The sequence below is a fragment of the Melanostigma gelatinosum genome (assembly GCF_949748355.1).
Source record: "Melanostigma gelatinosum genome assembly, chromosome: 23".
In the NCBI taxonomy this organism is placed as follows: domain Eukaryota; kingdom Metazoa; phylum Chordata; class Actinopteri; order Perciformes; family Zoarcidae; genus Melanostigma; species Melanostigma gelatinosum.
In genome coordinates, this window is record NC_136656.1 from 9,930,211 (window position 1) to 9,957,954 (window position 27,744).

The 27,744-nt window shown below is 44.4% G+C and overlaps 2 protein-coding genes across 2 annotated transcripts; both read left to right on the forward strand.

Moving 5' to 3' along the window:
* Positions 1-2,287: 2,287 nt before the first annotated feature.
* LOC306796607 (DNA damage-inducible transcript 4-like protein) lies at positions 2,288-3,723 on the forward strand (the record flags this gene model as incomplete). Its single annotated transcript, XM_079295631.1, has 3 exons — positions 2,288-2,358; positions 2,550-2,700; positions 3,233-3,723. Exons 2-3 carry the CDS (start codon positions 2,610-2,612, stop codon positions 3,721-3,723), a joined length of 582 nt encoding a protein of 193 aa, XP_079151757.1. The 5' UTR covers positions 2,288-2,358; positions 2,550-2,609.
* Positions 3,724-9,870: 6,147 nt separating this feature from the next.
* On the forward strand, positions 9,871-27,727 carry spag17 (sperm associated antigen 17; the record flags this gene model as incomplete). Its single annotated transcript, XM_079295886.1, has 49 exons — positions 9,871-9,966; positions 10,306-10,446; positions 10,978-11,037; positions 11,141-11,290; positions 11,433-11,598; positions 11,689-11,904; positions 12,035-12,219; positions 12,417-12,563; positions 12,959-13,022; positions 13,140-13,258; positions 13,558-13,755; positions 14,546-14,665; positions 14,818-14,968; positions 15,070-15,291; positions 15,397-15,428; positions 15,502-15,618; positions 15,773-15,930; positions 16,111-16,220; positions 16,299-16,369; positions 16,733-16,921; positions 17,103-17,217; positions 17,416-17,544; positions 18,113-18,223; positions 18,433-18,590; positions 18,847-18,949; positions 19,241-19,392; positions 19,497-19,611; positions 19,720-19,874; positions 20,077-20,209; positions 20,366-20,811; positions 20,893-21,078; positions 21,228-21,370; positions 21,555-21,685; positions 21,876-22,009; positions 22,102-22,290; positions 22,522-22,635; positions 22,840-22,891; positions 23,338-23,428; positions 23,525-23,575; positions 24,265-24,358; positions 24,528-24,639; positions 24,839-24,878; positions 24,975-25,054; positions 25,399-25,535; positions 25,825-26,003; positions 26,201-26,261; positions 26,373-26,510; positions 26,880-27,050; positions 27,638-27,727. The coding sequence occupies 49 exons, from the start codon at positions 9,871-9,873 to the stop codon at positions 27,725-27,727; spliced, it is 6,522 nt and encodes a 2,173-aa protein (XP_079152012.1).
* Between the last annotated feature and the right edge of the window lie 17 nt (positions 27,728-27,744).

Sequence of the window (27,744 nt, forward strand, 5' to 3'; positions counted from 1 at the left end):
GCTGTCAACGCCGCAGGTCTCCTGAGCTTTTTAGGTGCACAGTTCAGAGATCATCGAGGCTTTTCTTTCAGGCGCAAATTTGTGACCTCAGACTCCACTGAGCTGCGCTCTGTCTCTTTCTCGTTCTGCACACTTGTGGTTTTTGTTTGCTGCGGACATTGCTGTCATTAATGCAGGACTATATTTGCAGCCAGTTAATCCACATTGTTGCAAGTTATTGGCGCATCTTCAGATAAGTGCTGGACACTATAGAGACAGGTCGGAAGTATTTTCCTCTTCTTATTAAATGTTTCAGTGATGCTCCCTCTCAAGATTCTGGATTTTACAGGATATGGAAAATATTTAATCCGACATTATTTTTAGTTCACTGACCTGAATCCATGTTATCTTAAACAGTTACCAAGTCTGTTGCTTGTTATGGTACAGTGCAAAATGTGGGCTACCGGGTGCGAAAGAGAGCGCTCTCAGCAACTGCAGTGACCTTGTGTACATTCAACATGAATTTAGGGCCAAACCTCTTTAAAACCACGTGATACTGAGAGCTGCTGCTCTGCACTTTTGAACTTTGGTCTCAACGCCTGATTCAGAAGCGTGTCCTTTCTTGCAGCTGATGGATAATCAAGTATAGCCAATATTGTTTTATTGATTCTTTCAGTGTTTCACTATTTTAGTGTTAACACAGTTTTAACAACAACATTTTCCAGTATACCTCAACAAACTCTTTCACATTTCATATTTTAAAACCTTTGTCCCAAATAAACTGTGAAGATAAAGCAATACATTGCTCAGATTCCCACTCCAATATAAAACGTGTCAAACTAATATCAAAGCCTTTTGCACATAACTTAAAGAAAAGCCTTGCTCAACCAGCCCTTTACACAGTATATGCCTGCATCCACAAAGGCAGTAACACTAGCTAAAGCATGTGACTTTTTTTTCTGAAGCATATCTAGTTCTCCAGCATGTGACTAAAGCACTCTCGCTTTCTCTCTCTCTCGCTCCCTCGTCCACTGGATTCCATTACCCTTTGGCCAGCAGAGCTGGGGGGGGGGGGGGGGGGGTAATCCAGTTACTGGGAGAAAAACTTCTGTGAAGACGGCGTGTGATGAGGGATAATCTGCTGACGAGGCGAACAACTGTGCTCAGTGTTTACCTGCCAAATGTACCGACGCATACACATACAAATACAGTAAGATGTGAGCGAAGCTGGTCAAGCAGCTGCTTCCTCCTTCCTTATGTAAAAACAGGCTACATATCTGTCCTGATTTGTTTTCAGACATTCATTTGGGAAACTTTTTTTTTTGTTGCTTATTTTGCACATAATTACATGCCTGTCTGATGTGAAAGCAAAGTATAGATTTCAGTCTCTGGGCTTCTCTACTTTTGGGGTCGTTTTTCACATGGCAACCAGTAATAACGCTTCAGCTTGCTGCCGGCCCCTTTTGGATTGGAGTGTGAGGGTTTCTAAGCTGGAGGTCAAACTCCGTGTTTATGCTTCGGCCTCTTATTTCAACACCAGATATTTGAACGTGTTACTGAAAATGCCGTCATGCTGAAAAAGTCTGTCAATTTTTTGTTCTGTCTATGATAAAACCCAATAAGTATCTACTACAATACTTGGTAGTAAGAAATAACTCATCTTTTTAACAAAGATTAAAAAGAACAACACCACTATTTTGCATTATCTGTATTATTATGACTGCATGGCTGTACTTCTAAACGTTACTAAAACCAACACCACAGGATTCAAATGTTTGATTAATTATTTAATATTAGATATTTAGGTTAATTGTGGCTGAAATAAAGTCAAAGGTGATGTCACTTGTGTCTAAATACACCATGTTGAATATTGACAAGGAATACTGACACAAAGACTTTTCATAAAAAAAAGCCTTTGATACAATCATAAAGAGGTTGGTTGTCATTCTGTATTTCAGTGTGAAAGTTTCGGTCACTTTTCATCGTGTCAGTATTAAAAATCCTTCACAACAGCTGTTTGGAAATAAAAAGCAGGGCTGAGGCAGATGAATCCCAGAAAAATCCGGATTTCAAAGCAAATACAAAACTTCATCGACACCGATACCTCGTCCAAGTAGCAACACAAATATTCCCCCCAAGTATTGGTCAATTATTTATTTCAAGAGCTCTTTCGCGGCCAATCAGGGAAGGGCTAGGTTTCACCTCGAGAGGCGTGCTCTGATTGGTCAAACCCTCGGGTCAGCTGAGTTGAGCAAGGTATAAATATTCCTCAGAACTTTTGTCAGATGCAGTGTTTGTGTGTCTGTGTGGGAGAAAAACAGTGTATGCATATGAGGAAACGTCTAAACTAAATTATCTTTGCACTAAATAATATTTAAGGTAAGTCATTTAGTATGTCGGAACAAATGGCTGCTAGCTTGAAATGAACAGCTAAAGTAGTTATGTTTGTTTAGTGGGGGGGGGGGCGGTTACGTTGTCTTCTTAGTGGCTGTGTTCACATCATAACGAAGTAAAAAAAAAAACCTGCTTCGACTGTCGCACTGACGCTGCTCCTTCACGTCGCTTTGCAGGCTGCTTTTGCTCAAACCACAGGACAACAGCCCGCTCCTGGAGACGACGAGCCTGTCAGCATGGTCGCCACAAGCACAGTAAAGACCAAAAGCAGCGAATGCATTTCCGAACTGGTCGACCGAAGATATGACCAGGCTTGCATTGAGAAAGGTAGGCGCGCGAGCTTTTTCCCTGTTTGTTTTTGTCTGTATAGATAGCCTGCTAGCTGCTGGATACTTGTTGTTTATCCCTGTGTGGTGCATGGCTGCAGCAGGGGAGGGAGGGGAGAGGGAGGGGAGTAAACAGGATGAAGTCATCCCTTCAGCTCCTCTTCACAGCAGCAACCTGTGTGTAATAGCCAGTCCAAACGCATTTCTTTCTGTCCAAAGCTGCATTATTGTTGTAAAACTCACAATGAGATTGGTTTGGTTCATATCTTCAGGTTTTAGACTGTTTAGCACTCCCTCTGGGATGTATATCCTTCTTTTTGCTCATGTGTTGACTCATAATCCACCCACTGCAGCCAGAGGGGATGTAAAAGCAGATCAAATCCCTCATCCCCCATTGTATTTTAGGATTTTAAATAAAAACCGTATGTGATTTATGCATGTTGGCATTGTGAAAGGGCCCTGTATTGACCGGCTCTTAGTATGTTTAAATGATTCATTGGTCCCCAATTGTTAAGCTTGCGTTGTTTTCCCAGAGCTGGATTTCTGGGACCACTGCTTGGCGGAACCCCAGAGGAATGCAGATGTCACTGAAGACCAGAGCTGTCAGCAGCTGGCCAAGATGTTTGAAAACTGCCTGTCTCGGGCCAAGAAGACGACGCTCCACTGCTCCGCTGTGCTGGTACCGGAGAAGCTCACGCGGAGGATAGCCCGCGAGGTCCTGCGGCTGGCGTCCTGCGAGCCCTGCGGCCTGCGCGGCTGTGTCCTCTACGTGGACCTAGAGCTGGACAAGGGCTGCAAGCGGCTGGAGCGCATCGTGTACGATGCCACCGTGGTGCCCACGTTTGAGCTGACTCTTGTGTTCAAGCAGGACGGCACCGCCTGGCCCAGCCTACGGGACTTCCTGTTTATGGGGACCTGCTTTGCCCCGACTTTCAGGCACGCACTTAAACTGAGTTCGGGTTTCCGGCTGGTCAAGAAAAAGCTGTACTCCGCCTCGGCTGGTACCGTGGTAGAGGAGTGCTGAACTAAGGGAGGGGTGGGGAGGAGAGAGAGAGTGGGGGGGGATCAGGTTTCCTGTGGGTAAACGCACCTCTGCCCAAATGTAAATGACACTCTGGTGGTGTCATATTTTCTACAGTGTTTTTTGTACAATACATATTTGTCAGATTAACCACAAGTAGCCAGTCAGTCCAGTTGGGAACTTGGGATGTAAAGTTAAAAAAAACCGTATATGCATACTGCCTGCTAGTTCTGGGTCTGGCTTCAGTGTTTCGAAGTCCATTTTTATTTCATTTTTTATCGGCACAATTGTAATATTCTGGCTGGCTTTTGGTTTTCTAACCAGAGCGTTTGTTGCTCGCACACAACTTTAAATTGTACATTTTGTAGCTGAATGTGAAACCGTGTGCACGTCGCCGTGTTTGAGAGGGACACGCTGCAGGTGCACTTCAGTTAACGACACTAGCCACTTTGTTGATGAGTCTGTGCGTTTCCAGATACATTGACTGTGTTCAGCAGCAGGAAACGCACCTGGGCTTGAATACGAGATGTAAATCTAGTCTTTTGGGGGTGGGGGGGGCCATATGTAGCATGTTGTGTAATGCTGTATTTGCTGCTGTCATGGTGTATGCTCCTCACTATAGGGGAATGCGGATGCCTTAAATGTCATAGAAATGTTCTTTTCTTTTCACTTGGAGCGGTGTGTACGACTGTAAACGTTTTATTGTATTTTTATACCCCCTCCCCCCCCCCCCCGAGACTTCCTTTCAATGGAGAGCCTTTATAGAATATTAAAAAGATGGTTCACACAAATGTAAAGGCTTGTTTGATTTTATGGAACTTGTTGACTCGGATGTGCAAAGAAATTACCGGAGGTCCGGCTTGTAATTTGAGGTTTTTTTTAAATACCGTTTAAACTTCCTGTTGAAGGAAACTGTCTCGTCTATTAGACAATAAAAAACCATAACCATATTTTACATTTGAAGACTCTAGTGCGATTTGTTCAAAGGCAGACTGGTTTAGTTCAGTCACACAGTTGCTGTGTGTATTCTGGAGCCGTGAACAAACCAGGAGTGGGCCGGCAACAGTGGTACAATGCGGGCTTTCTAAACGGGGACAAATGGATCTGTAAAAGAGTGCGTTTGTCATGCGTCCTCGTGGCTAGCGTGACAAAAGAATATTCAGCATGACATCGTGGAAGCCACAAACAGTCAGTGCAGAACAACTTTACAGCCATCATGTTAGTTTCTATGACTTAGTTAAGCAAACAAACACACTTTGGCAATCACTTCAACTTTTCCAGCTGAGTCTGTTCAATTTCTGCTCCTGGCATTATTTTTTGTATAATTTGAGTGTTCATTTATTGATCCCGTCTGTTGCTCCAGGGCTGTTGAGAAACAGTCAGGTGAGATTGCACATAAGAAGCCGTTTGTGCACAGCCTCTGCTGTGGCTGTTTATGTAAGCACTTAATCTGCTGGTGGTGCGAACCTGCAGAGTTTGTGTGGCATTTCTCTCGCTGTCTTCAACGGCGGCGTCTCCATAGTGGTTTTGTGAGAGCCTCTCGTTTGTCCAGCTGTACAAATGAGATTCTGAGGAACTGGAGATTGTGGCACTTGTGTGGGACATTTGTGCTCCTAATGCATGATCACAGGATGACAGAAGCACATGATCTTGTGCAAGATGCATCGCCATCACTGTGAAGGGACAAAGCACCAGTCATCGTTTACTCGGCGTCACATGTACCCAACATCGCTTGACCCCTTCTTTCTGCTGTGCAAATGTGGGTCAGCAACACGAGTTGGCATTGGGGGGCCCGTGAGTATAAGGTCTGTCTATATGGAGAATCAATGGTAAATATACTACACTGGATATCATAAACTAAGCGATGCAGAATGTGTGTATGTGTGTGTGTGTATATATATATATATATATATATATATATATATATATATCTCATATATCTCATCTATATATATATGTATTTGTCAGACCATACCTTTTAAAAGTACTTCATAGCCTGTATATCTGCAGCCAGATTAGAAACATTGGTATAGATTCCTTGACACCCACGCTTGGCCTTCTGTCAACTGTTGAATTTGGCAGAAGGATCTTTAATTAGACCATTATTCAAATGTGACATTTACAGTATATTACATTTTTGGCTTTTGCTGCGTGTACAAAGAATGGCAGCATATGCTCCTACCGAGACACACAGCAACATGAATAATCTACCCTCTCTCTCGCCCACCCCCATGGAAAAGTACTGAAGGCCTTTGCAGGCTGCTGCAACCAGAAGAATCTGAGCCACTGCGCCGGCTGGGCAGCTCATTCACTGAAGCTCGTGAATCCATAGGCGGCACTTGAGATTCTGGGTGTCGACGTGATTCATCTCAAGTCGCACAGCGTAGGTTTCAGCTGTTGTGAAAGGGTCGCTTGCCTGCCACAGCTGCAGAGTCAATCACACTAATCAGAATGATCGTACCTGCCCACTGCCTACACGGCACATTGTGGAGCCTTGACAACCTGCAGACGTTTGCCAGCTTTATGTCCCTCTCCATCCCCGGGGGGGGGGGGTCCACGTCCACTGGATAGGCCTGTTTTGTTCCCCCCGACCTTCTGGGTGTGATTCCATGTTTCCTTCTGACCCGCCAATGTGATCCAGATATGTTTATCCTTCTTCTTAATGTTTGTATACGATCTGTAAACAATGCTTTTTGGCTTTGCATTAGCATGTTTTCTTTCTGTTGATTTACAGGATATTCCCCACCAATCTCATCAGACCTGGCTGTTTTTGCACATGTACCATTATGTACCTTTTCATATAGTGTAGTGTAGAAATATATCCTTGTTTACTCATTCACTATTACCATTTGGCATCAGGTGGCGAATAGGGTCTGATTTTGGACAGTTTATTGCTGCCCTGTGAGACCGCAGGCCAAATGTCCCCAAATTACACCAGGAAAACAAAAAGGAGGCCAACATTTTTATGTAATTACAGTCAAAATTCAAATGTAATTTTCCTGTCGGGTATGGTCACTATCCAGTGGTCTCGAGCCACTCTGACAAACACACATCCAGAGAATGCTGAACTCCTAAGAAGGTGGGGCCGGCCGGTAAACACGACCTTGCTCTTTGCTCTTTACTGACGATTTCTTTCTTGGAATTGAAATTCAAATCTTTGTTATTCTAACACTGCTGCAGTGTGACTTGGCACCATGCGATGTTGGTGAGTGGTATTTGAAATCCATTTTGCATTGCCAAGTTGCGAGCAGAGCTGGCCTTAGCACTCAGGGTCTGATACTAGTTCATTCTTCACCGTGATAGGCATCAAGGATTTCATTTAATCCAACAGGAACACAGGCAAACATTGTAGTATTTCATTCAGCTTTAGATATCTTTTTGGTCATTTTGTTAATGTTAACACGCTTCAGATTGCTATCATAGTATATACACTTATTAAATACCATGGAAGAATAGCATAGCATGTTAGCACGCTTACATTAGCATGGTGGCTAAGGCAGCTAGCATGATGCAATTCCATGAGCCTTGGTCCATGCTATTTTGTTATTGAAGAAATGTCTGACAGGGTATGTTCCTACTCTGCTCGCATACTCTCCTAGCAAAGCACAATACTGTAGCCATGAATATCCAGAACAATAAAAACACACGTGTGGTGTAATGCAGTACAAAGAAATAGGCAATAGAATCTGAACAGTTATTTACATTTTTGTTTTTGAGATGAATACAGTCTGTGAGTTGACAACATGAATGAAATTAATTCAATATTCATGCAATGGTTTGCATTTAAATGCACAGATAATTCATCTGGTCATTCAGTGTGTTTTCCTCATAGCCTCTTGGCCTTCGCAGTTATTTCAGCGTTTTATGCTTGGAAGGACTGTTGATCAACTTGATATTTGAAAGAAGTCCGACTCCCCATCATATACCCCATCATATATATCCAGCATTGAAATGTCTGCGAGCACATGATTCAGAATTGATAGCTCAATTGGTCATAGACACCTTGAGGTCCTGGGAGTTGCATCGTGTAAAGTACGGGCAGTGCCTTCAGAAAATTTGGTATCTAATTTTTCTCCTGTCCTATCTTACAATAACATGAATAAGACACATTATTTAGAGTAACTAAGTAGAAAGGGGATGGAGTTCTTCAATAAACGACAGAAATGAAACAGAATAGCCACAACAGACACATGATAACAGCAGTGTATTCCTAAAATAAATGAAGGATATTTTGAGATGTTGCTATGCTATTTGCAGCAGTGTGCACGGAGTGTTATTTAAGTGTCACTACAGTTTTTTATCTGGCTTATAGTTTGACCTTTGTAGAGCGCTGCCTCTGGAAGGGTTGCAGCTGACAACAACCAAGTAACGTGGATCGCTCTGGCATCTTGCAAGTGGGCGTTGTCTCACTTTTGACCTTTGATGAAATCACTGTCATGACAATGGCCCCTTGTATTGATATAACGACTCCAATGGGATCGATTGGAAATCAAATCATGACATGCAGAGATGCTGTGCATGACATTCTTTATGATACGCTCTGATGAATAGAGCAAAAGGCATTCCACGAATTCAGTGCCAGTGAGTCTTTGCCAACAGAGGCCCAGTGTATTTATTGTATTGAGTCATAAATATTTAATTGGAGCGTTTTTCCTTGCTCAAATAGACCTCATTGAGACAGCTCTGCACAGTCCAGAAAAGCTTCTATCAAACAAGTGGAATATATGACGTAGCTACTTTAGTAAATGTATGTGCCAAGACGAACCCCTCAGGAGAACATAAAATGAGCAGCCAGTTTGACGATTGATGTTAGAGTGCATCTCTGGTGTCAATCTCTCAGCTGGGTTGCAAAGAGACTCTGAAAGTAAAACAGGAAATGCTTTCGGGTGACTTACCAGGTTTTCTTTTTCCAGTAAAATGTAAAATTAAAGTCCTTCCCAAGCACAGTTTTCTTTTACATTTCAACAACTAAATTATAATTGCAAACCTAATAAATGAAAATACAAATTATGATGAGTAAGATATGTTGTCACTCATTTAATTGTTGCCGGAGTGGTGAGAGTGTGTGGGAGTGGTGAAGTGGCCACGACCCCTTTCACACTTCTCTCTCCATTATCATTAATTTAATGCAGTCGCTCTTTATATTCATTCCACTTTAGTATTCACCTAATTAGCATTCAAAATGTTCCTCTCTTTGAATAAAACCTGGTCAAGGTTAAATCTAGTGTCATAATGCATGCATCATTGCGGCTCAAAATTGATTTATATTCTACTTAAGATTAACACAGTATATCAAAGTAGAATTAGAGGCGCTTCTTGACCTTTGTAGAGCGCTGCTCTACTTGGTGTTGCTATGATTTAACCTCCTTCTTCTTGTTTGGCTCATCTTGTGGATCAACACTTTTATCATTCATTATGCAGATGAAATGGCACTGAAGTGTAGGCCTGTGTGCTCCAAAATGCCATTCTTAGGATGTTTTCTGTCTTTTCTTTTTTCACTGATTCTGGCACCGAAATCAGACCAACTGTCTTTCACAATGTCATTCAAAGTTTTGTGTCTCAAGTGCTTCATTCAATGACTGGAACAAGTAGAAAAGGTTCATTTTTGGATTCCAAATGGTTGCAATGTATTGATTATTCCCTTATGGAATGGAAGCACAGTGTACTATGATATGGATAGACAATATTTACAATTTATATGAAATAGTGAAATGGTGAAATGATGTGCAAACTGTTATTATTTGGGGATAAATATTTCGGCCCATGAGAATTTCAGTCTCACACAGACCGGAGATCACACTGCCATCTAGTGGAGAAAGATAAATACTTAATATATTGCCTACAAAATGTAGGTCATTGTTGATGAGGGATATTCCGTATCCCAAAAAAAAAAAAAGTGAAATATTTTTACAATATATCATTTAAATGTGTTTTACTTTTTTTGACGATTTAATGCGAAATGCTTTTGTTTTGAAAGTTTACAGGAAGTCACTTTGGGAAACTTGATGCTGGTGTCGATGCGGTTGCCAGGGGCAACACAAGCACCAGACGATTCACTTGTAGTTTTAACTTCCTTCATTTGGTGTTTGCTCGAGTAATTTCGCTGTTCTGTGTTTTATTTTTAATGCCGGATATCGTCACTGAGTGTTAATGCCACCAAAAGCAGCGAGAAGGGGCTCAGCCAAGAAGCCCACTGTTTTCAACAAGAACTGGGAGGCTGGTCTCACCAGAGCTCAGTTTGAGGAGGTTTGGTATCGAACTGACTGACTTCTTTCTTCGGTGTAACTTGATGTTTACTCTTCATTTCAGTTAACGTTAGCGAGAATAAAGTATTTAAAATGGGTAGCATATCCTCCAAACTGCTTTTTAAGACAATGTTAGTACCGTCTACAATGTCACACTACCATAATTAGAAGTGTAAAAATTGCATTGGAAACGGTATTGAGCTTTTATTGTGAAGGTAAGAAGTCCCAACCGGAAGTGTTAGTTATTAGGTGGAAATCGATGCCACCTGTGTTTATTGACTTGAATGGTGAACGTGTGTTCGTGTATTTCATCATTATCCTGGTTTTTAACGCCCTTTAGGAGTCATGGCGGGCCTGTGTGTCTTTGGTGGTTGGGGGACGTCCAGAGGATGAGGAACTGACCCAGGGTCTGTCTTTGGCTGTACACAAACCAACACGCAAACTCTTCAACCTTTTGACCTATGACAGCACCCTTACAAAGGTATTCTGAGTTTGGTTCAAGTTTTTTTTATGAACAGTGTCTCCTGTAGCTCTACATGCTGTCACTGCAGTACTTGACTTGTTACTAAACAGAAAACTAATGTAGTTGGTTACTAATTCATGTGAAATAAACTGAACTTGGCACTGTCATTATGTTGTTATCGCTCTAACCCCTTGTGTGTCTATGCAGCTTTCACATCTTTGAGCTCTTGTTTAAACGGAAAATAAATAAAAATTCTCATTTTCTTCTACAATCATGAGTTCCAAATTCCACTCTACACATCTCCATGCTTTATATTCAGTATTCCACAATGATCTGCTTCAATTAGATCTTAGATTTGATTAAATGAGAATCATATTTGGTCACCCTTCTCACTGTATTGACGATATAATGAATGGTTAATGCAATGAATACTCAATACATCATTTATCTGATCGACTGAATGAGGTACCAAAAATGCTGTGAGTGCAACTCTAACACCTTGTATTTTTTTCTCAAATGAAAATGTTCTCCTGTCCGACCTCGTTACAGATCAATGAACTGGGGAATCCCAAAGCAAAAAGACCCGATGACGTCCCCACGTTCTATGAGGTGGGCTTGTCAATGAGGGTTTCTGATACGTTGTGTGTCAGTGTGCTCTGATTGTCTCTACGAAACCCTTTGTCCTTCGTGTGCATTGTGTGTCTTCGTGTAGGTCACAGAGTCTGCTAAGGTGCTGCTGGATGCAGGAGAGGAAATAGCTTGTGACTTGATGGCAAAAATACTGAAGTTCCAGCTGCTCCACATCAAAGCCAATGATCAGCAGAGGAGGAGAGCCGAGCAGGTCAGTGATTCTTCATTAAATGTGATTCTTTGTGTTCGTTTCGTGACGGCGTTGAACTGGAGCGGATTCCCCCCCCCAGAGCTAAATAGAGGAGAGGTTCATCTGATTTTATCGGGGTTTGCTTTTGTGCAATTTGATTCCTTTTTGTCCACACCTGTTTAAGGCTGAGGAGGAGAAGTCAAAGAGCGGTCGTCAATCTGCCAGCAAGAAGAAAGGAGGGGCCAAGGTCTCTGACAAAAAGGGAAAGACTCCGCATTCACCTGTGCCACCTTCTAAGGAGAAGACCAAGCTCAAACGCAGGGACGATTTTGACCCACCGAAGTGCATTGGTAAAAAAAAAAAACTCAAATTGTGTGTTCATGTGTGAGAGAGAGCAATAACCCACCCTGTGTGTTGCGTTGTGTACGTCTGGGCCACAGATGACGAACCACAGGATGGTCCTCAACACTACATCTTGCTGCTGGGCTTCTACCAGCCCCAGCTGATCGGGGCACTTGATGCCATCGGTGTACATGTAGCCAATGTCATTAAACTGTGTTCTGAGCACACGCACACGTCTGAGCGACAGCAGCAGGAACAACACCCCTGTGAGGCCGATGAGCAGAGTCGGAGGCCCTCTCCGGCTCTGGATGCAGGTAAAGGGGCCTCAGTATGCGGTGCATCAAAACAATGTCATAGCTTTTACATGTACTCAAACTCCCCGGCATAGACTTTATTCATATGTTGCTATCAACATTACAGTATCTTCTCCTTTGTGTGTGTCAGAAGCAGCGGTTCATGGCAGTGTAGAGCAGGCTGTGCAGGCCAGGAAGTTGGATCTATTCTGGTCAGGTCTGAGAGCAGTTTTGGACAGCGGGCCACCAAACTCCAAGCTCCATGATGCGGTTCAGCTCAGCTACACCGTCCCAGATCTCGGGCCTCCCCTCCACACACAGGACCCCGAGGCTGAGGTGAGTTGACGGATGTTTTGTCTCGTGGATCTATTCTCATGAAGCCTGCTATTCCCTTTTTTCGATCATTCTCGAGGTCCGTCTCTGTCCGTCTTTCTCACGATCTCTGCCCTCTTTGTGTTTGCTTATCAGTCAGTTTCACATTTTGTTTTTTTTGTGATTTGATTTTGAATATGAATCCTAATCTGTGTGTCCAGCTGGAGATGGGGAGCCGAATCTTTGAGGGTGTTGCCAAGGTCATCTATGACTGTCTGGACTGGCGCAGGCAGCATCAGCACTACCTGAACAACATAAATCTCATCAGTGTACCTACTGTTGTTGGGTTGGATCCACAGCCTGCAGAGGTACACATATACACTCATGCATGCAGTACAACTTTACAACAGGGCTGCAAATAAGGTGTATTTTCATTGTCGATTAATCTGCTGGTTATTTTCAGTGTGTTCAAAAGGTCAGCATTACAGAGTCCTTGAACGCCCCCTTGTGGATAAAAGAAAAGTAGTCGACTGAGAGATCCTGTGCATCCGAGAGACCACACACACACACACACACACTGACACAAATAAACCAATTAAACAGCATGCCCTCTCTGGAGCCTTACTCTTTAACTTGAATCATTCCTTTATTGGCCGCCTCAACCAGAGGAATTTAAAGTGGACCTCCACGGTACCCATTGAACAGTAATTACGTGGCTGGATATCGATGGAAAAAGTATTACTTTGTGGTGTGTTTGTGCCAGGTTGTGCCCCTGACGCCACGCTCCAAAATGAAACCAGTGTTTGAACAAAGGCCAACAGACCAAGGTATAGCCTTCTTTTTTCATGTATCTTTGGCACATGCTTGTGTCTGTTTTTTTTTATTTTTTGTGTTAGATATTCACGACTCTGATGACAAACCTCCCTTCTCTCCTTTGTGGACAGAGGCCCAGCAGCCTCCTCTCTCTGCAGATGTGGACATGCGTTTCTATTGCAGCCTCCTGGACCTGGTTCCCCCCGAAGCCTGCTCTGTGCCTCTGATCATGCACTGTATGCTGGAGCAGGTCAGTGTGTGGTCAGACCTTGATTTAATGGTCCCTCATTATCTGTGTGTGACATCAGCAATCTTTTGACATATTACCAGCAGGTAAGTATTTTTGTGATCGACAATGTCTAACGCTGAACCGTCGCTGAAACGAGACATTTGTTTGTGCTTTGAAATTAAACAGCCAGATGTCATTTCATGTGTTCAGTGTTGCCGCCTACTTTTGATGGCGATTATGGCATTGCATTGAATGCTTTTTCTTTTTACCCCCCCCCCCCCCGTCCGTCCGTCCGTCCGTCTGTGGATTTGTGTGTTCAGGTGGTGATTTCAACAGAGCCGTCTGTGTCCACCCTGCCCTGCGTGGCTGAGGCCCAACCTCACAACGGCCTCGGGTTAGACTATCAGCTGGTCAGCTTCATGCTCCAAAGCTTCCTGCCTCTCGTACACACCAACGCGGAGAGACGCCACATGTTAAATCGTCTGCTGACAACAACACAGAATGAAGAACACAAGAAGGTACAGTGGACCTATGCAGGTCGACGACCCAAAAAAATACGTGTACAAAAAATGAAGTTCAGTTCAGTGGTCAAAGTTTCGCCTTGGGAGGGGGGGGGGGGTTGTAATACTCTCCTTCATGCGCTTGGAGCGAGCATGTGAGAGGAAGTGGGTCGGCTCTGTCTTTTCTATTTTTATGTTTTATTATACAGCACTAGAGGGCAGCAGTAGTCCTTGGAGACTTGGCTTGGTCAGCAGAGGGTCGTAGGTTCAGGTCCCCACAGAGACCAAGTGTTGAGCATGGACTGGTAGCTGGAGAGGTGTTAAGTTCGCCTCCTGGGCGCTGCATATGTGCCCTTGAGCAAGGCTCCCCCTCTGCTCCGAATACTGGGATGGGATGAATGCAGAGGCTACATTTCACTGTGAGACAATAGAAGTTGATTTACATTTTACAAATGCTTTAGTTGGTTAGTTCGCAACTTTACCAAGAAAAGTTAAATTTGACAGTCCAGTATGAGTGCTGAATACATCAGCACCAACATTATAAGGACATAAAAGTGTCCCTTTGCGTTTAATAAAAAGTGATCTGACACCACAGATGTGACAGGAGAGATGAAAAGAATCTTACAATGTTGAATTATGACAGAAACTGAAACCTTCTGACTGAGACAACTGTTGTTGCTCGGACAAGTTACATTGTATGATATATTTTCCTTTCTTTCACTCGTCTGTCTCCAAAAAGGAGGTGTGGTGTGTGTAATGTGTGTGTGCACCTTAATTTGTCTCTGATCTATTCTCTTTTTTTTGTTAGATGCTAGAGGAGAAGTTTGGAGTAGAGGAGATGCAGATGAAGTCTGAGCACCCTCTGGTCATCAGACACCATGATGAGATGGCAATGCGCTTAAGGAATATCAATGCAAGTCGATTTTCTGTGTATAAATTATTAATTTTTATTGTCCATGTGGAATTTGCTATTGTGGTTCCAAATAGTCTGTATAGTTTATGTAGTCTCGGTCCCATTCTGACCTTATTGTTATTAGAAGTGTGTGTGTGTGTGTGTGTGTGTACATGTGTCCCTCATAGGCGGTCCAGGGTTTTGATCCAGCCGAGGTGGAGCTGTCCATGATGAGGAGGTCTCCAGTGTGGGAGCTGATCCAGTCTGTAGCTCGGCCGAGAGACAGCAACTCCTGCCGGATGGCAATCAAACAGCAGCTGCAGCACTACTGCACCGATGGTCAGAGAGCAGCTGCTCAGCATTTTCATGGCTGATGTCATTGGACTCGTTGCTCCGTCTCTGAGAGATTTATATTCTCATGATGTTATGAAATCCCACAGATATTGTGTCATGGCTGGAGGTGGAGCGTTTGATTCATCAGAGTGTGTTTGAGAGTATGCCCCTGACCAGGCTGGACCCAAACGGTGTACTGCAGAATGCTCCTGGACCACTGGGACCACTGGGACCACTGTACCCAGCACAGCAACAGACACCCACAATAATCCCCTGGGACAACCCACTGTCCTACGCCAAACAGCAGCGTGATAACCTACGGACTAAAGGTCTGTTTCTACCATGATTAATTCAATTACTGTCTTTGGCTCGCACATAGTATATTACACAATGCAACTGACTGAAGAAACGTGATTGCTTTCTCTCAACTGTAGGGCCGATGTTGCTCACTGAAGATCTCACAGAGGTATTGTTTGTTCATACTACTGCAGCTGAACATTTGTTCAGATTCTTCTCCTAATAAGGTTGCATGTCTCCAGCAGATCAGAGGGAGGGCGTGTTGCCAGCTGGACTTGCGTGACATTCAGAGCAGTCGGCTGAGATCTCTGTTTGACTGGCACTACACTGAACACCACAGTGCCTCCATCTTCCCACAGGTGACCTGTCTAATCTTGTCTTTCAAGGTTCATTAAAACACCATGGCAATGTTATTCCACCCAAAAAACGCAATTTGTTGAATTGAAAACCCCCTCGCGTATTTCATGTTCTTTCAATTTTGCACGTACAAATTCCATTTTATTTTATTTGCAGGTACTCCAGTTAGCCTCGGGAGAATACCGCTGCTTGGACACTTTCAGAGGAAGTCATAACAACATCCTGTACATCTTTTGTCACAATCCAATGAGCCCTTATCGCCAGTGCAAGGAGCTCTGGGATGTAGCCCGGCTTCACACTGATGTCAAGTTCAGGTCAGAGTGCAAGTCCACATTTTTCTTCTCACAGGACATGAATAGTAATCTGCTTATTTGATATGTGAGAAAGCAAAATAAGCCATTTTTTTCATCAGTCCGTAGCATATATAATCTGACTAGTGGAAGTATGTGTAGAATGTTACATAGACTTCAAATGTCATCGTTATCTTCGGGTAGGAATTACCTGGAGCACGTGGCAGATACCATTTCAGATTGGACTAAAGAGGAAGAATTGAAGAGAGAGGCAATGCAACTCAGAGATCTCAGCCCTGCTGAGGCTCCAAAAGGTAGCTTGTCAACAGAAATCTCTTATCGATGTCACGATACACCATACAGTTACAATGTTTGTTTTGTTCCTGGACTAGAAGAAAAGGTGACGGATTCTGCAGAGGAGGAGGACATTCTGGAGCCAGTCATCAAAAAAGGCTCCCTTAAAGTCAGTAGAACACATCAACATTTGCCTTCACGGTTTGCTTTGTTCTGGCCTTTCAGCAGTAATGCAGTAACTCTTTAGACCCTTTACAGAAATCTGCTGAGATGGCTAAATTAAACCTGACCCCCTCTTACGTGGTGATTTAGTTTCCTCAAAGAGCTGTGGGGATTTTCCTCGTCAGTAGTTGTGGAATCTCGGACCTAAGCAGGATTTAAAGAGCTAACCAGTAAATGCATCCAACCATCATCTATAACTACTTATCCTTCGGTGGTGGCGCGGGGCCGTAGCTTGTCTTAGCTGACCTCGTGCACGAGGCACACCCAGCGATGGTTCAGTGTGTATATTAACGTGCGCATGATGTTACAGGCCTGGAAGTTGGAGCAAGAGCACCTAAAGGAGGAGATTGCCAAGAAATCAAAGAAGGAGAATGGACCGGAAAGCAAGCAGCAAAAGGGGGAGTCCAGTTTGTCTCGTGGCAGAACAGAGACGGCCGCGAGCTCAGCACTCCCTGTGGAGGAAAACAAAGACTTGCATCCGACAGAGGAGCCCTTCAATGTGAGGGCATACACACAAAACCATTAATACATTTTATTCTTGCTTTAGTTCTGTCTGACGGTATTTAGTTTCCAATACCACCAATTAGCCCGTGTAGGAGTTAATACCTGCACATCCAATCAAAGAGGGATGCTGAAAAGTGATTGTAGTAACACTTTGTGTGTCTGTGTGCGACGTGAAGGGTTTCACAGGCTACAGCATGGGTGGAAAGTTGATCCATGTGTCGGGTCGTTGCCAGTACCTTTTCCCTTCAGACGGAGGACACATCACTGTGGAGACTGTCAGCTATGTTGAAGGTAATTCAGACACAGATACGGTTGTAGAAAATGATCAAAATCTGCATGTGTCTGCTGTGCTGCGTAATTGGGAAAGTCGGTCACCGTAAGTGAGACTGTGCATGAAAAGCAAAGTGCGCCTCAGTTGTTCCTCACTGATACCGAGTGGGGTTTTTTCCCCACATAAGCCCAATGCGTTCTGTACTGTTGTCACTCCAGGTTCCAGCCTCGTGAAAGTGGCGGTGAAGAAGGATGGCCACCATTTCTACACCCACATCAATCACGTTGCAAATCCTCTCCCTCAGCCCCAAGACAAAGACACCAATGGTAGAAGAGAAGATTTGAATGGTAAAGATGCTACAGATATTAAGCAACAGGCCAATATATTAATATAATGTCAATATTGAGATGTAAGACTAGATATCATCTGTTGTTGTTTGCTGGTGTCAAAGGTTGCATTACAGTAAAGTGATGTAACTGTTCTAGCTGCTCTGTTATTTGCCTCTACCCACTTATTCATTATATCCACATTACAGATGATTGTCTAAAATCTCATTGTGGAATGTTCTGTGAAAGCACCAACAGTCAAACCTACGGTGTTGTTGGAATATCGATATCGAGATGTTTGGTCAAAAATGTTGTGATATTTGATTTCCTCCATATTGCCCAGCCCAAACACCCTGTGCCCAGAGGGCCTGTTTTGTAATTTTATCATTCTTTTTATCCATTCTTGCAAATTTGTACGTCATTAAATAGATAATACTTAAAACGAATGAAGAAACAAAGATACCGTGAGATTTCCCTCACGGTTCCGTCTCAGGAAAAAAACAAAAAAACCTGAGACATGAACCGAACCGTGGATCCTGAGAATCGTCACACCCATACCTGAGAGTGTGCGTGTGTGTGTCCTTTTCAGTGTCGGAGCCTGTGGAGATGAAAAGAGTGAAGCAGGGCTCCCTCTCAGCAGTTTTGGACAATGGAATCCACCTTTCATACAGTTTCTATGGTCCCGCGGGAGAATACAGAGGTTTTGCATTCATACCACATAAGATTTTAGCCTTTGTGAATTTGAATTTGTTTTTAAATCTTTCAATCTTTGCTTATATTTGGAAAACAGGTTGAATATGCTGATACACTGTTCCATCTCAGTTCTCTGAATATGTGTGGATCAAACAATATTTACATTTCGTCACAGTGCAGGCATCTTTACTTTGGTTCTGTTTTGGGATGTTCTAGTGGGTCCCCAGGAAACGGCGCTGGTGGCCCCAGAGGCCTCTGCATTCGTCCCCACCCCTCGCTCCTCCTCCACCAACCGCTCCAAGAGGACACACCGGGATTCAATTCCCTCCAAGACTCACAGCCCAGCCAGCCTCACCAGACCTCCAGAGTCCCAGGTTCCACATACGGACATGGATGCACAAAAGAATACTCAAGCAAAGGTTTCTCCACCAAGTATTAGACAAATTTCAGGAATAATAAATACATTTTTCCTGTCTTATTCCACTTTTTTTTTTTTTTTCCATTTGCTGTATGGATTGGGATGTAGTTTTATCTTACACTTGATGTGATGATTGTATTACTGTTATTAGAGCATTGCTCATACAGTATGTACGTGTGTATTTCTCTGTGTAGGAGTGTGTGCAGTCTAAGGTGTGTGAAGGCCAGCCAGCATTGACATCAAGGCCATTCAACAGTCTCAACCTGTCTGTTCCTAATGGCCTGCTGCTGCAATTTCTGAGAGAAGATGCACACGGTCAGTGATCCACTTTCTCAGGAATGTATGTACACACTCATCCACAGGTGTGTGTGTGTGTGTGTGTGTCTTCCAGAGTGTAGTTTTACAAAGCTTCATGTGTTGCTGTGAGAGGAGAATAACATCTCCCACACTCACAGATTCACCTGCTCACACACTTTTGGCAGAAGAGGACTTTGAATGTGCCCTCTTTGATATTTGAGCATGGTATTCCATAACTGCTATATTCCCATGTATGACTCATTCTCAAACATTTATGACGTACGTTTGTGTGTCCAGGAGTGTCCTCAGAAGAGCAGGGTATGCTGGTGAAACAGGGCTTTCCTCTTCATGGTCGGGGAGCTGTAGGGCAGCTTCAGGACCCTTCGCTCTCCAAGGAACTGTCCCGCATTGTCACATGCCGGGGAGCTGTGGTCCGACACATGAGAGACGGGTCCACAGAGGTAAACCTTCTGTCCACACATTTTCATACATAAAGGCTCAGATTCCAGCCAGTTAACGACTTCTTACTCACTCTTATGGCACACAAATCACACGTGTACTGCAGGTTCTGTTTGCAGATGGCTCGGTCAGTTTCAGCCAGGACTCTGGTCCGGTGTGGGTCCCTGACTCTGAGGTTGAGGAGGAAAACACCTCTCAAGGAACTGAGGACAACAGCAAAGGTTAGAGTGCAGCACCAGTGAATACAAAACACCATCGAATGAACACGACGAGCCCCCTGCTGTGAGGACAAGTAAGCAGCGCTGTCTTTGTATGTTGTGTCTAAACAGAGCAGAGCTTCCAGAAGGAGCCTGATAATCAGAGCGGGTGTTGGTTAACTACTACTCCATCTGGAGCTCGCATCCACACCGTGGGGACCACACACAAACACGTACCCACCGCGCCTCTTCTCGTCTTCAAGACGACAGACCCCATCACCCACCAGGTAAGAGTGCAGTGTTACTCCTGACAGTCAACGGGTTACCAGTTGACTCCAGTGTCGTGTTATTCAAGTTGTTTTTCGGTGTTTCACAATGAATTTGACAATGTTATTCTGATGTCAACGTTTCAATAGGTTTGTGATAGAGTCTCAAAAATGGTGCGCGTTATCGCTGGGAGTTTTATCTCGGCATGTGTCGCTGTGTCAGGTGATGCTGAGCCGAGAGGATCTGGTGGTTTCTGTCCAGAACACAGACGGATCTCTGAGTGTAGAACATGCAGACGGAACCAGGATCACCAGTCTCTGCAAAGACAGACCACCAAGCACACCGCAACACACGGGTGACCAGCATACAGTGCATACACATTAAATACTTGGCTCCCATGCACATACAGCAACCAGACAGTCCCATCTGAACATGTGGTAATGTAGCGCATCTTCATTTTTAAATGAAGATGGATTCTTTGATCTGACCTGTGCGTCTGTTAACTTTCCAGGGGAGCAGCCTGAGAGTGTGACCCTTCAATCAACTTCTGAATGTGCGTGTGAATCTGAGTGTGTGTGTGTCAAGCGCTGTGCGGACAGCAAGAATGAGGCCGTGCACTTCCGGCATACTTGTGGAGAGGAGATTAGCGGGGACAGCGCAGGGAAAGCGCCTGACAACGAGGGTGCTGGACACGCTGGTGCAGAGTTCCGCGAGTGTGAGCATGTGTGCGATGAAAGAGAAAGCGGTGAGAATGGTGAGGAGAGCGTGTTTGCAGAAGGAACTGTGGCGGAGAATGCTGAGAGGAGTGCATGTGCAAGCGCGTCTACCAAGGAGCGAGTGGTGTTGGTGGAGCGGGACGGCTTCCCCACAGTGGTGATGTACCCAGAGCGACACACGGCTCACGTCTCTTTAGCTGATGGAACTATCGTCAGTGGGAACAACCAAGGAGCCTATCAGGTGGGTGGTTCACAGCAAAAGTCAGTTTTTTAAGTAATGTGTAGATTAATACAAATGTGTGTGTGTCCCTGTGCATCCAAGGTGTTCCCATCCAGTGCGGGGCTCCTACACATCCAAAGTGATGGCAAGTGCGTGTACTCGTCTGACCCACTTGTAACCCCAAGTCCGAAAGGTTGCACTCCCACAAACCGACCAGGAAGCTACACCATGAGTCATGCAGACATAGTGGCCTGTGACGTTACAGACCCCGATGGCAACCACTTCCAGGTTTGAATTATTGGAAGGGCTGGTGTGGTGCGTGTTTGTGGCGAGCACTGAGAAACCTCGAGAATTTAAAGAGACAGTCCTTCATAGTCTCAGAGAAGCAAGGCCTCATGGAGACTCTGTGTGTGTGTGTGTGTGTGTGTGTGTCACAGGTGATGGAAGATGGACAGTTATCCGTGTTGAACTGTAGCCCTGCTCCGAGCACTCTTAAACAGGATGAGGAGCAGCCAGAGGAGGAGGAGGAGGACAGAGAAATGGCCAAGATGAATGTAAAACACAGAGAACATTCTCCCAGGTGGGCCTCTGTCCATTATTCCACTTTTTATTTCTCTCTTATAGTTGCTGTGTGTACAAAATAGAATGTGTTTTGCATGAATACAAAGTCAGCAGTATTGAGACAACATTTAAACATGAACTTTGCGTGGCGTTTTTAGCTGGCAACGTTGCCGAAACCCTGTAAACATCATCTTGTGTTCCAGGCTGTTTGTGGTGCATGAGGACGGCTCGGGTACTGAACTACTGAGCTCTCACACTGTAGAGGAACTGCTTGACCGGGCCTATTCTGACCCGACCATAGCCCTGCTGAAGGAACCACTGCCAGACGCACAAGGTCCGAAATCAAGAAAACTAACACTCAACCAATGATCATAATAATTACAACAGTTTTATTCTTTGATCGAGCCATATTTCAACTAAAAGCAGAACAATGGTCCATTTGGGCGCATTTTTCTCTCTCAAATATCTTTCAAAGGCAGGGAAAGCCTTCTGAATCTCCATGTGACCTTTCTGACTGTTTTCAGATGAGTTTGGCATCACCATGTTGAAGCCCGGCCACCAGAGTGTGTGGTCCCAGTGGCTGCTGGGGAAACAGAACCCTGACATTACCCCGCCCAACCTCAGAAACCGCAGCTGGCTTGACTTCCCTGGAATAGAGGTACAGGTGTGAACAAATACACATGTTGTACAAGTACACTCGGGGCCCGACGCTGACGTTTTTCTACCCTCTGCACTGTCTCTCCATTCCAGAAGAAGAGCCCGGGTCCTCCGTTCGGTGCTGACATGGGACGAGGTTTGACTCTGAGAGATGGGGCCGCTGGTTCTGCAGCACAGCGGCAACCTCTCAGAAGCTGCCCTAAAGTCCTGGAGATGAGGGAACTGTACCAGCACCGACCATTCGCCGCTCCACTCAAAAATACTGTCGACACACGACTGAAGGTAACAACAAACCCGCGTATTACAGCTCTGTTTTTTAGCCCGTATTTAAAACCAGCACGACATGTGACGAGACCTCAATCGGTGGCGGTAAATGTGATTGTTGGCCCTGAAACATGTTGCGATACTTCTGCTGTGAAAGGACGATACACTGTGTGGTCTGGTTTTGAGCGTGACATCACATTTTGCAGGATATTGACAAATGTTGAAAGTTGCCTTTTGATTTGATTGCAGGAATATATTGAGAGTTTGATGGTGAGGGAGCAGCGATCAGAGGACATGGAATTCAAAGACCCTCGCACTGAGGAGGAGACTGTTCATGCCAGTGATCTGCTCAATCTGGTCCTGGTGAGTACACACACACACACACACACACACAGTATAATGCACCATTGGTATATTACCAGATGCCTTTACTTTGACTGGGATCGTACAACAGACAAGAAGATGTTATCAGAAGCATACTGCATACTGAAATGGAAAACTCTACGAATAGCAAATACAGTCATTTTGTACGGTATAAATGTTAATTGTTAATGTTGTACTTTAAAGTCTTTTGCTGAAGAAGAGGATGCAGGTCACATCTTTGACTGGAGGACTTCAGGTGGGTGACTGCTTTTTGTCGTTTTGTAGGCTGTGTTTGAACAATGTGTCCTGTTACGAGTCGACTGAAACGAATGTTCCATTTGCAATTCCCTGGTTTCTTTTATTCAATTTCAACTAATTAAGCAGACCTACCTAGTTGTGATTGTTTTTAATTAGTGAGAAAATTCAATCAGTTTGTGGGAATGTTTCCAGTCCCTTTTTGTGGAAATAAATAATGGTGTGTTGGAGGGCTGGATGAAGTGTCAGATACTCTATTAACATGCAATGAATTGCTTGATTTCTGTTTCACTGAATGAAGATAATGGTGGAGGTTTGAAGTTCAGTATTTCGTCGTGAGAGTTGAGCACAGTAGTTCATGTCATTTTAGTTGTGGTTTGGTGTTACGGGCTCAGAACACTTCGCCGGAAGTTAATCTCTTCCAATTCCTTCTGTACGCATCCACAGTGGACTTAGCCAATCTGTACAGCCAAGGAGTTGGAGACCCAATTGAGCAGCCGGATGTTTCAGAAGACACAGCCACAGCAGCGAGTGACAGGTTTTGGAGATTAAAATGGCGTGCATGAACGGATAATGTTAACGCTCTCTAAACACTGGTTCATGCGTTTGTATAATACACTGTTCTCTTATCCAGCTGCACCAATGGAAAGGAGTCAAAGTGGACTGAAAGGCTGACACAGCACAGGTAAATATATACGTAGCTTCTCGCACCGTTTTGTGATTGTGTGTGAAGACCAAACGTCTCTTCTTGACATTAAGTACCTTCATAAGTAGCGACAATTAGTTTTACTGATACCTTTTTATTGCACCAAGATAACATTTGGTGAATTTTTATGCACCAATTTATGGCGGAAAGGTCTTAATTTATGTAAAGGAAAATACAGAATTCAGGCGGCAGGTGATAATTCATGATGGGGGAGGGAATATGATGCAGTAAGGCTCTCAGGCATTCTGTATTGCTTTCATATATTTACTGTTGTGTCGATCAACTTCTCCCTGCTGAGTCAGCACACGTGGAGGCATGATTTACTCTTCTGAGTCTTTTGTTGGGGGAAGTTTATCTACAAATGCACGTCTATTAGATACTGAGGGGGACATGTTCCCTGCATCCTGACTGACAGACCTACGCCTATGCTCACTCGTCACATCCCAAACAATTGTTAGTCACATTGGTGTGAGTTAATTGTATAACTGGCTTTTCGCCGTCATGTCTTTGTGTGGATGCAGTGATTCTCGTTTGAATTGTTTGGAGTGAAAATACAGCAGCTTCTGCAGTCCGAATAAAGGACAATAGTGGGAAATGATGGTACTACGATGGCTACCAGTACATTTGCACTAGTAGCCGTCAACTTATCATTTATTTGTGTGCCTCAGACAGGAGAAATGTGAAGAGCAGGCTCACAGAGAGGCTCTGAGGAAGAAGTCCGTGATCCCTTTTTTCCACCCAGAAAATGTTCCATTATACCAGGTACTGTATGTGTTCTCTTCAATTTACTATACATGTATTTAGATGCATTTTCTTAAATTATTGAGTCGGCATCATTGTAAAAAAAACATTGTAACCCATGTTGATTCGCCATTTCTGACATTACGCATAAAATGTACAGAAGGAGACACGGCACTGTTGCTTGTTCCAGACTCTGCGAGAGCACCAAATGCCAGACATGAGGAGTTTATCCATGGATCTCCCTCCGTTCCCCAAGTCAGGCAGCACTGAGGCGTTCCTGAAAGATGCCCCACAAGAGAAGAGTAAGTTATTATACTGTCAAGGAGCTACTCAAGGAAACTCCATTTTTAAAGGCGTCCTCTTGGGAATCCGTACTGACAAACCTGGGGACAAACGGACAGGAACTCTTAAAGCCACTGTCGGGGTGCATACAAACCGCTAACTGTTGATTCAATAACATGCAAACTATATCATATACCGTGTCTGTGTTTGCAACTGCAGCCCCGCGACCCTTAAACCCAACACCCTCTCAATCGGCAAGGTAATAAAGAGGATGTTAAGAACTATTTATTTGTTTGATTTTGCTTGTCTACATGATGTTTATATTTGCTCATGCAACCCATCCTGACACATCCAGTTGTTTTGCTCTTAGCCATGCAGGAAGAAGTGACCGGATGCTTGAAAAAAGGCCCACCAACCCCACGCCTCAGACTGCCGGTTTGTTCCCCACCTTCCTCTGTCGTTTCATATTCAAATGAATTCCCTCATCAGGAACTACATCTGAATATTGCAGGGCATTTTGAGGGCACAGTCTGGTTTCTATTTAAAGCACCATCAGGCAAGCGAGTACATTAACCTGTCCCATTTCTTGGCGGCATGGTGGAAAGACCCACGATACTAAAGGAAACTTACTGTTCTGGCTCGTTTGAGGCTGAATGTGATTCACGTTGCTTTTTCAGACAACTTCCAAGTTGGTTGTTATGCAGGTTAAGTCCGCTGAGCACTTTCAGCGGCATGAATGGATGAACGACGGTGTCTTTGTGTGTGTATGTCTGTGCCAGGTGAAAGCAGTCTGAGGGGTTCAACCGGGCAATGCAAGTCAGTGCTGGTGGATGTGACTGGAAAGCCCAGGAGGACTAAAGTCCGACTGCCAGCCTCGATGCTCGGCTCTAAACCTTGCAGCGTACCAAATGAGCAGGTAGCCAAACATTCACATCATACTATTATCTAAAAACTTACATCGATTTGAGCTTTCTGTCTAAAGATGGTAGTTCTGTATACTGTTAACATTTTCCTTGGTTTGACATGTTGTCTATGATTATTAAACGGTGTCCTAAAGTGACATCTAGAGGTGGTGATATACCACTGTATCCTGTAATCCTGCAATTAAAAAAAAATACAGTTTCCCGTACACATGCTTCTCTCTCTCTACCACTCTATCACACACATTCTGTTCACACATGCATTCATCACTTCGGCTATTCCAGTTCCTGGCAGTGGAAGAGCCGGTGAGGAGGAAGTGTCGAACTATTTCCCTGACCGATCCCAGTGTCATAGCGAGGGGATTCCTGCTGCTCCCGTCCCGTGTTGACTTTGGCACCCTGCAGGAGGGCACCTCCTCTGCCATTACTGTGGTGATGAAGAATGTGGGTGTCGACACCTGCGGGTAAGACACCAGAATGTGGATAGATGAAAGTGTGGGTCCGTAAATGCACAGGCAAATGTAGGCTTTGAAATAAGGGAAACAAAGAAAAGAGTTCTGTGGATGGGTGCAGGCGATTTATGCGTCACCTTCAAGTCCAAAGGGAAAACTATGAGCTGTAACTATTGGTGGTTTGTTTTCGATCTCTCTCTCGCTGCAAGGTTCCACGTGAAACAGCCTCCTCCTGCTACAGGCCTCCGGGTCATCTACAACCCTGGGCCTGTAAGTTCCCCGCTGGATGAAATCGTGAAACGCATGTTTAAATTCAGTGAGGAGAAGTTATCGCCTAAGTGTTGAAAAACGACATACGCAGTGTGCTGTATGTCTGTCCAGGTGCCTGCAGGCTTGCATGTTGAACTGCAGGTTCAGCTGTTTGCCATGTGTGAGGTCCAAGCAGGAGAGGCGGAGCCAAAGACAAACGTCTCCCAGGACATCATCATCCGCACTGAGACAGACATCCTCTACCTGCCTGTCACTGCTAATATCCTTTGAGCTCATCGAGAAGTGTTTTACCCTTGAAGAAACATTTTGATATATAGCCTTAGTTTAGAGAAGCAAGTAATCAAATGTGAGCATATATCAATGTGGTCTGGCTCATTTTCCAGCCTTGTTTTTAATTTCTTTTTAATAAATCCACTATTTATTTAAAGAATGACCTGTGGGTAAAGACTCCGGCAGGTTAACAACTGGTGACATAATAGAGATAATTACATTTCCTCAGGGGAAGGAAACAGTGAATTCATTAATGTGTAATTGAAGACCAAGTGCAGTTGTTTTGAGACTCATCACGCCGGCTCAGCCAGGTCTATAAACGGGAACATACAGCGGGGTTGGTCTTTAACAATATCACCTGTCCTGCCTGAGAGGCTACACCACATTTGGCTTCAGGACCACATCGGTACACACGACAAGAAAGGCTCCAGGGTCCGTCAACTTTCTCCTCTCAGCCCACCAGTTGGACGCATGTTTCCACGGACAACCCGTTACCCTTCTGACCTTCAGCAGGCGAGGGTCAGTAGTGTAGAAATTCCACATGTGGATAGAAAGCAATAACAAAATCTGAACCAGTTTTTGTTTGTATGTTTCAGGACATCTTAACTGCACCACTCCTCTGTGAGCAACCGGCTACACATCCCACAGATGTCCCATAATTCAAACCGTCATCCCATCATCATCCGACTGCACTCAACTCTGCACCTAAATGAATGAAAAGAAAAATGGATATCTCTCTGTTCCAAATAAAACAATTGCAACACTGAAATAATTGTAGCAAGTGAATTTGCGGCTTTTGTGAAAACATATTTGGTGCCTTCAAGACATCAAACCAGACTCAATAAATACCAGTTGGAGTTGGATGTGTGCACGCGTGTGTCTATCTCCACAGGGGAGACTCGCGCATGTGCGTGTGTGCTCAGGTGTATAGATGGGGGGGGGGGGGGTGTTGGTATATGACGTCAACGAAGACCCAATGGGTGCAAACCACGGCCAAACAAAGTTAAATAGTGACAGTCACCCTCGCCGTCGTGTATTTGAACCTCGGCGACTCTCGCGCAAACCTGATGTCACGCGCTCATTAGCGTCTTCCTCCGCTCGTGTAGCTGCAGCTTGGTCCCGGTTGGCTCCCCCCTGCGCTGTCGGTCACGCGCGCACACGTGCGCATACGCACACTCGCAGCTGAGCATCATTGAGAGGCAGCGGCAGCGAA